Source organism: Notolepis coatsorum, assembly GCF_963971535.1.
Source record: "Notolepis coatsorum genome assembly, chromosome: 17".
Classification (NCBI taxonomy): Eukaryota; Metazoa; Chordata; class Actinopteri; order Aulopiformes; family Paralepididae; genus Notolepis; species Notolepis coatsorum.
In genome coordinates, this window is record NC_140181.1 from 102,464,501 (window position 1) to 102,474,500 (window position 10,000).

The 10,000-nt window shown below is 41.5% G+C and overlaps 1 protein-coding gene across 1 annotated transcript in view; it reads left to right on the plus strand.

Annotated features, from left to right (window-relative positions):
* Nucleotides 1–2,816, plus strand: part of LOC311244189 (calmodulin-binding transcription activator 1-like) — a gene marked incomplete at both ends in the record, with an annotated part of 18,600 nt that extends 15,784 nt beyond the window's left edge. Inside the window, one exon of the mRNA XM_084333596.1 lies at nt 2,784–2,816. Within this exon, the coding sequence (XP_084189722.1) occupies nt 2,784–2,816 (33 nt within the window). The remainder of the gene's footprint in view (nt 1–2,783) is intronic.
* Nucleotides 2,817–10,000: the final 7,184 nt, after the last annotated feature.

Here is a 10,000-nt window from a genome sequence, read left to right on the forward strand (position 1 = left end):
GGACCCTGATGTAAACAAGACTAAAGTCTTTCTCTGGTCTGCATCCCCTTAACAATTGTGTGTATTGAGCTGTACTGTACTGTACCCATTCTGCAATCTGTTAATAAAATGTTCAATCAATCAATCAATCAATCACACAAAGCACACACATGAAAGCGACAGGAGTTAACTGGAGGACACGCAGTACAGCAGCGTAGTGACAGGTCTTTGGGAAGCTCAGGATAATGTCCCAGTGAGAAAAAAGGTTCTCAGTTTTAACCCTTTCACTGCCGCACTACAGACCGCGGTTACCTTCTGTAGTGTGGTAGTGAAAGGGTTAACCTTCTGTATCGTGTGGTCGTGAAAGGGTTAATACAAGGTGCAGGTTAAACTCCAGGTCACATGGTCGTATCATTATGACATCATCATCATCGCCCCGGGGGCCTGAACCTCCTGTTTATAAATCCATTACAAACTATGATGGCGGCGGTGGGGCTGAAATGTGCTGCCATCCATTTATTTACAGATGAAGAATGATGTTTATTCAGCAGCCTGACTGCTTTTGGCCCGCCTCTCTGCCGCGATGCCAACATCAGACCCACTTCTCTTGTTGTTGTACTTTTTCATGAACTGCCAAACAATGCATAATATTATGCGGGGTTTGAAATTTGTCGGATGGGTGATTTCAAAAAAGCTCTTCCCAGCCTGGAGGGTTCTCTGTCAGCCAAGCAGATATGCAGTGGGGGCGTCCTGGGAGCAGAGGCCTATTTTCCCCCTCCTTCTTGGCTTAACCCTTTCACTACCACACTACCAAAAGGGTTCACCCTTTCACTGCGGCAATACAGAAGGTTAACCCCTTTCACTGCCGCACGACTAAGGATGAACCCTTTTCACAACCACACGACAGAATGGATAACCCTTTCACTACCACACTACAGACGGTCTTAGACCGTCTGTAGTGTGGTAGTGAAAGGGTTAACCTTCCTGTCGTGTGGTAGTTAAAAGGGTTAAAATGGAGAGAATGGATCCATAAGTAGCCCGTCAGACTCTTAGTGGAGCTGAACACTTCCATTGACCTAATAGATTAGGTTTGGAAAGAATGTAAACGTGGCTATTTACAACAATGTGGGGGTATTATTAAGTATGACTGCCCCTGTGTTCGATTCCATCAGTCCTCCGAAACTACCCCACAATGCAAAGCATCTAAAAAACGCATCCTCATTTGCTCGAGGATATAGTGTTAAGCGCTAACATTAGCCCACAAAGAATTAGAGCTAATGTCAGCTAGCAATTGTTGCAACTAACGCTAGCTGCCGTTAGTCAAATAGTATCTGATGTTTAACACTCTCTAATAGCAAAAGAGGATGTTTGACGCTTTGCATTGTGGGGTAGACGAGGAGGACTGATGAGATCATAGCATGGGGGCAATCATATAATACAGTCTCCCATCGTTTGGTGAAATGTTTGTATTTGTGGGATATGGCTGTTTTTACTTAAGCTGTCACTCGGTAGTTAACACTGTTTTTTTGAATGTCTTAAAGAGAAAGTTTGTATTTTTTTTGACATACGGTTGTATAAAATACTGTAATGTGATCGATGCGTAGCCGTTCGCTGACTCACTGAGTCCCGTGGTGGAGGTCCTGGTGGAGGTTCACTGAGACCCGGGCAGCTCCAGACAGACGTGGGGTCCGGCATCAAAGAGGTTTGAAGCCACAACTACAGCATGCAAACAAACGTTTGAACCATCCACAACAGAATACAACTGTCTTTTTATATTTCCCATGATGATACTTCTCTCACCGACACTATATGTTGGGGGGGAGAAATTGTTTCTTGAAGAAGAAGTTTCTTTTAGCTTCACCGAGTAATATCCCCCAAATAATTTCCTGTTGCTGAAGTTAGACGGCTGAGGTGTAAGTTCTTTGTGAAGTCTCCATGTGGGACTTAAATGAGGCGTATTTCATAATGATTTCTCTTCTCTATTTCTTAAGAACTTTCACTTGTACAAAAACAAAAGACTGAAACAGACATTATTATGTGATCGGAGTTTCTCTCCATTCAACTCGAAAGTAATAAAAGTAAAGCTGCGTAAAAGTAGTGTTTACTCTCTACACAGACAGTAATATTGTAACCTAACTTATTACTTTCAAATGGAAGAAACTAGCAATATATAATATTATAATAACTAGTTCCAAGATATCACTTCAATCTGAGAGAAGAATCTCAGCGTTAATAATAATAATAATAATAAATAAATGAGGACTGTATTCTGTTGTGGATGGCTGAAACTAGTGTGGCTTTTAAAACCTTTTTGTTACCGGACCTCATGTGGGGCCCGTCAGAACACAGCCAGAACTCTGACCACGGGACTCGCTAAGTCAGCTAACAGCTGTGCATTGATTACACTAACTGTATTTCATACCACTGTATGTTAAAAAAAAGAAATTGTTAATTTGTGTTTGCTATTAGGCTAATCACATTGTAGTTGGCAACGTTTCTCGTATATACCATGTTATATCAATCAAGGTATGAACTTATTAAAGTGTCTTTTGCTTCACCTGTGAATGTGGTAGTAGGGGGAAAACCTATAATTACCAGCTATAGTTCCTGACAATCTCAACTGTCTCTCTCTCTCTCTCTCTTTTCTTTATGCTCCTGATGTCTTCTGGCCAGCACGGTCTAGAACACCGTGTGTGGCGTTAACAGGTTGTGTGATGATGATGAGGTTAACCAATAGGAACAAACGTCGTCACGGATACACCGTAGTCATGGCCGCCGTGTCTCTCTCTCTCTTTGTGTTTCAGAGTGAAAGAATTGAAAAAGGCCAGGGAACATGAGAGCCCCCCTCAGAAGAGCCCCCTTGCCGTGTGACATCACTCCTGACTCTTCTTTTTCTGTTTTCCGTTCGTACCCGAGACGTTTTACGAGAGATAAATGAAAGAAACACACGGATTGGGGAAAACGAAGACATTGCGATTACTACGACGACTGCAGTGTTACCGGTTCAACCACTACTACTACCACCACACACTACATGTACAACAACAGTTTTTTTTTTCACATTAACCCTTTCTTCCCACCGACGTGGTTTCAGTTGCAGAGTGACCACTCCTATGGGATTATATACTGAAGGGGGGTTGGGGTAGGGGGGTGGGGTGGGGGGGGGGGGGGGGGGGGGGGGTGCAGAACATTTGCTTCATGGCTTTCTTTGCACTTTTTCATGGATTGCTTTTGTCTTTTTTCGGAATACGAAGAGGTGGATGGTTACGGAACAGGGCGCGGGACATCGTGTCTGACGAGGTCTGTCTCTCGGACTAACGAGGAGGAGGAGGAACGCCGGGGGGGTCTTTGTCTCGAGAGGAGGAGGAGGAGGAGGAGGATGGGAAGGAGGAGGACCACGCAGAAACACTTTGGGCTCTAATTGTATTTCATAACTTTTTAAGTGACTAATTAAATTCATTTGAAGAAGAAGAAGAAAAAATGTCTACCAAAAATAGTCGGCAAACCCCACTGATTCCATTTTGCACATGTCCACTCCTGTCCACCTGTCATAGAGGAGTACGTTTCAGTAACAGCTGTTCCTGTCCTGCTGTGCTCTGCCCCCCCCCCCTGCAGACCGCTCACACGGGTGGAGATACTTATATGAATGTAGGAGGGGTTTCACTAAGTAGAAACGGGTTGGGGCTAAAAAAAAAACATTTAATTTTGGAAACTGTATTGCTTTAGCTTTTTCTATTGTTTCTTTCTTATTACTTGAATATTGTTCCATCTGTGTCTTGATTTATCGCTGACCCACGCTGTCCTCAGAATTCTATGTTATGTCGAATCTAGTCAAGAAGAAAGAGAAAAAAAGAATACTATAATAATGCATGACTCTGGGCGATACCTGCGCTTCGCCTGCGTGCTTGTAGTACTTCAGTCTGTCAGCCCGTCCTCTTGATTTTTACATTTGAGTTGCGTTTCCATTCCCAGTTCAGTGGTGCCACCACGCGGGCCCCCCCCTCCCCCCTCCCCCCGCCAACGAGTCACTTCCGCTGTAGTTACTGAAGCTGTCCTGACCTCTTCCGATTTTATCTGATCTTTGTTTTCCGTTTGCCTTATTTCATTTTCGACTGCTCTTCTGAAACTCAAGAGAAAGAGAAGAAAAAGAAAAAACGTTCCTCTTTTGTGTTGTAATAATTAGGGTCATGAAGGTTATTGCTGTTGTTTTTAAAGGAACTTCGGAGCCTGCATGGGCTTCTGAGGGGAAGATCACATACATTGCCTTGACGTCTTAGAGATTCTATGAGGGATCCCTAAGCTAGTCCCAAAATAGGGGTTTGACAAATCCATATTTTTGACAATTGAGCGGTTTCTGTATATAAAGAAAGGCTGAAAGTACGTAGGGGGGAAAAAAAACATTTACCCAAAGGGGATTGTATTTTAGAAATATATTATTTTATTCATTAAAAAGGGGTCAAAACAGGTACGAAACAAAAACAGAATATTTGTATAGTTTTGTTTGAATGCCTAAGAAGTATGGTTGTATTGTTTGTATATAGTGTAAATAACTGGGATAAAAACGAGCGATGTGCATGAAAACCATGAACAGAGTCAAAAGGGAAAAAAACAACAAAAGCAGTAGTGGCTATGCTCTGTAAAAATGATTAAAACTATTTCACTATAAGAGTATTTTATTTTATTTTGATCGTTCTTGAGAAGAACATTTTTGCTAAAGCATGACCTTATTGCAAATATGAAAAAGTTACAAAAAAAAGAAACTACTGTAGAGTTAGAGAAGAATCTGCAAAATTATCTTAAAACAAGTATGGTTATGTTTACATTTTTGTTTTGGGCTACCAAGAATCTTTTGCCAATGGTGCCAAGTAATGTGAATGCTATATTGCTTAACAAGAGAAATTAAGTTAAAGTTTTGCAGAACAGATAATCATACGATGAACTACACACTAGCATTGAAGACCATAAATACGATCACAACTGGCAGAGACCACAGGAACATTGAGGTACGCATGTTGCAGAGGGAGCCATCTTTCAACAACAAAAACATTTTAATATCTCTCATATCTCCTCCATTTTCATAGAGAACCCAAACTTTTAGCTGTCACTGAACACACGTGGATTGCTTGTAAAAAGAGGGGGGACCTCTAAATTTGTGCTTTATTCTATAGGTGTTGATTGCAAATGGAATGTGATAATGTGTCACGGAGCACGTTTGTATGGTCTTAAAGATTGTAAAATGGCAGCCATGGTGACCCTATAGCAAACCTTTATGTGGTCTTACTCTCTGTTATCGAGAGAGGGGACGCAACAGATGGATTTGTCTCTTTAAACAGGCACTTACATAGCATCAGACTTCTCCAATGTGTTCTAGTATTCCCATAAAGAGTAAAGTTTGGACACTTTTTCAGAGAATAGTCCTGTATGTCGCTGATGCAGACGCTGATTACTCCTTGATCAGGGCTGGTAGGTTCTTGCCAGATCTGGCCTTGTATTCTGTGTTAAAAAAATAAAACGTATAGATTTATTGGTTGAAGAGTTCTGTAGCATAAAACAACTGGAGTCCTTCTGTCCCAACAGGTGAAATGGTATTCTCAACATGAACTGTTCTAAAAACAATGTTACAAGGTGCTAAAATGATTTTGTTCCAAAATGGACTATGCCGTGTGTAAACTCTTTTTATCACAGTCGAGAGCCAAAGTGAGTCTGGTATAACAACCTTAAGTGTTGATCTGTGCACGTCACGGCCGCCACCGGCACCATGTGATGACGAGAATACATGTAGTCCATTGACTATATTCACACGGCGGCCATTTTGGCCTCTTATGTCGTGCTCAGGTTGGGATTCCTTTCAAGAATCCCAACCTGAGCATGGTATAAGAGCAAAAGTGGCAGCCATGTGAATGGTGTGGTGGAGTGGTGCAGTGGGAAAAAGGGTACATTTAGAACAGTCTGAATGAGAATAATGCATTATGTTTGCTATACTGGGCAAGAGATGTCTGTTCAGATGTTGTAAATTCCTGTATCAAATTCATATCAACAACCAGAAAGTGTATTCTCCATACTATTGATGATGACGTTGATTATTTAGCCAAGATACGAGTGCCATTGAACAACCTGTTTTTGCTGAATTGCTGTCATTTACACTGTTTTTTATTTATATATAATTTTTGTTTTGTTTTGTCCCCCCCCCCCCCCCCTAAGTTATTAGGTACTTCTGGATATGTTTTATTGACTGACTGACTTGTTCCACATATTATGTAAACTTTGATTTGCCCAGTCTTTATGTAGAAAGTGCCTAATCATATCCCAATCGCACAAAAAACCCAATGTCAGAATGCATGCAACGTACCTAAAGTGGAAATCGTGTTGGAGAGAAAAATGGTCAAAACGAATCCAAGGTTTTTAAAGAACAAACACTGTATCCAGAATACAGTGAGGTTCGCCATCACTCGCCACAGTCAGAATAGGGGTATCCACCGCTGACACCCCGTCCACCGCCGCAGCGCTCTGGCTCGTCAGACATGCTAAGCTTCCTTATCTTTCTTTCTTTCTTTTCTTTTTTCTCTTTTTCTACTGGAACTGCTTGTTTAAAACCATGGGAATTAAGAGATGCCACTACTGGGGTTTGTTGCGTTGCATTCATCCTCTCTAGGTCGTGGTCAGAACGCCTAGCTGACGCAGTGCCGTGACGACAAAGGAGGAGGTTTTATTATGCTTGCATGGTAAACTAGTTAACCGGGTGACAGAACTGCACCTAAAAGCATGCTTATTTTCCTAGAATCGGTAGTCAGGTAGACGTACTGTTCTGTAGAGCGATCGGACGCCGGTTTGACGTGTCCCAGAACTCAGAAAGACGGAGGGCAGAGGCGAGACCTAGAGCCAATTGATCAACCCGACGATCAATTAGCGACGTTTGTGACCGACCTTTCCACGGCGAAGCATGAGGACAAGATTGTTTTTTAGAGCAAGTTTCAACTTCTTAGACCTTTTTTTTTTTTTTTTTTTTTTTATATATATATTTTTTTGTTTGTGTTAATTTTTGGATCTTGATAAGTGTGCTCCCGACTTCAAAAATACCTGGAACAAAGTTTGGAGACCATTATGACAATATATAGCAAATATTAACTAGGCATATGCACACACACACACACACACACACACACACACACACACACACACACACACACACACACACACACACACACATACATATACACACAAGCACATGCGCAACAACACATTGCACTGCACACACACACACACACACACACACACACACACACACACACACACACACACGCAGGCACGTCAAAGTGTCTTGTAAGACTTGTACACTGAGGAGCAGAGAGGACAACACGCTCTCTGGCTGAACGAGTGGTTCACCTCCCTTCTGTATTTATCTCAGGTGCCAAAACGGGGAGGAGGAGGCAGAGCACAGGAGACGTATAGAGTTCAACCTTTTGCTTTCTGGTGTAAAGACAAGGATTCCTCAGCAAATTTACTACTGTGATACTGGATTTAGTTTATTCCATTGAATGACGTTATTATTATATAGAGTTACTTCTCAGTAAACAATGGACGTCAATAGCACCGCTGGAGCCGGGGGAAGTAGGGTGCTGTCATAACTCATTTAGATAAGGGATTTGCCATACTTTTATAAAAATAAATCTTGTCAAACTATAGGGTATCATTATAGCCGACTGTATCTGTTCGGGCTATATATATACGATGGCAACGTGGACATGGGGGGGGATTCAAGGGGTGTAGTTTAGATTAAATGTTCACCTGCAAATCTTGTTTTACTGCCATAATATGAATGGGATGACAGGTTTAGCAGTTGGGCACTTTTATTATTAGTCTTTTATTAATTTTTTTGTGACATTCTGTAAATTGACCTGGGAATCTGCCTTTCCTCCTCTTCTTTTGTCAAAAAGCACCCCCAAAAAACCACAAGAAAGGTAGGCGCACCAGGACAACACGGCAGAAGGCATCTCACAACATATCCCACTTGTGGACTCAGAGCAATAAGCATTATTTTGTGGAGACCTATAGACCTAGTGAAGTTTAAAGAAGAAAAAACGTACAAAAAAAAACGATTGGACACATGTAGTCGACTCTTACTCTTATGCAAATGCCAGTATTGCAAGACGAGCATTCAGTAGTTTATGGACAGCAATTATATGGCACTCTTTACCGAACTGCACGTTTTCATCAATTCAGAACCAAGAAGAAGAAAAGAATCGGCCCTGCTTTGATAACAAAGTTGTGGGTCTTCGACACTTTGCATGTGAACTAGTGTTAGATCTATTTTCCTCTCCTTCTATAGCTCTTTATCTCTCGTCTTTATGTCGTGTGACCCTACTACCCTCCCCCCAATAGTTTCATCTCCTCTCGGTTCTCCTAATGTGTTTTGCTTTTTTATTTTTTTTTATTTTATTTTTTTTTATTCCCCCTCTCTCTCTCTCTCTCTCTCTCTCTCTCTCGTTTGTAAGTTTTATTTTTGTAATTGTGCATGTACAAGCGTCACTGACTCGATGGATATGTAAAAAAAAACTAAAAGGAAAAAAAAAATGATTTCAGCTGCTGAAGCCATGCAAAACGTTTTGAAATGCCCTTAAAATATGGAAGATGTTTTCTGAATGCTTTCTATTCTTTCTGCTGTAAAATAATAAAAAAAAGAAAATAATGAAGAAAAGTCTAATACAATGTTTGATAGTGTCTTTTTGTTTCTTCTACACACTAAAACCAGGCTTGCTAGTATTATATATTATATTACACCAAGTCAGCCCATGCTACCCCACTTCTCAGAGAGCTGCGTGGCTTCCCACTGCCCTCGACCTGGCAGCAAGGGGAACAACTCCCTCCTACCTCCGGTCAACGGTCTCTAACTACACACCCAGGGGCGTAGCTGGGGGGGGGGGGGGGTAGCTTAGGATGATTCCAAGGGCCCAGCACTGAGGGGGGGCCCAAAAAAAAAAAAAATTATTTTTATTTTTTTTTACTAGACATCACTCAGGTGTATTATTGATGCTCACATTGATACTATGTTTGTTTCTGAAGTGTGTGTGTGTGTGTGTGTGTGTGTGTGTGTGTGTGTGTGTGTGTGTGTGTGTGTGTGTGTGTGTGTGTGAGATATATAGAGAGAGAGGGGGGGCTTTGGTAGACTATTGCATTGGTCCATTCATTGAAGATGAACGCAATGCGACATCCTTTACTAGGCTCACCCACCAACAGTGCAGGTGCTGAACTGCTGATCCGAATGTATAGGTAAAAACCATATTATGCGTTTTCATCAATAAAAAAATGGCCAAAAAAATGTCGCTTGCGCGCTTACGCGCGCTCGCATACACAGGGGGCCTACAAATACATTCTTTCATGGGGCCCAGAATCTGGAGCTACACCCCTGTACACACCCTCAAGACCCCTACACTCTACATCTTCTAACTACACACCCTCAAGACCCCTACGCTCTGCATCTTCTGGCTGTCTCAGACCCACTCCTATCCGAGCTCCTCATCAAAGAGAAGCAGGCTATTCTCAGTCCTCGCTCCGCAAGGAACGAACTCCCCACCATGTCGGGAACAGCTGAAACCGGGCCAATTTTCCACGTAGACTAAAAACACACCTCTTCAAACAGAAATAATCTGAAATAATATCTGAAAAATTTATTAGTTCGACACTATTTGACGAACAATGCCACTGACCCTTAGCTGCCAGAGATGTACCCGTCCTGCTGACTTGTTGTTCACAATTTGGATGAAAATTACTAAATTACTAAATTGTCAATTGTAATATTCTGTGAGCAAATACTTCCATACCAAAGTCTCTATATATAACATTCAGAGAGACAGAGACAAGACATTCCTCCGTGATATTTTCCAAATAGAATATTTTTATTTATTATTTCTATTCAATATATAGGCATATTCTGCATTTAAAGAAGTACAGTATTTGGTCAGACTTCAAAGAAACAATGAACATGGTAATCAAGGGTGTGAACATAATTATAATTAAAAAACAA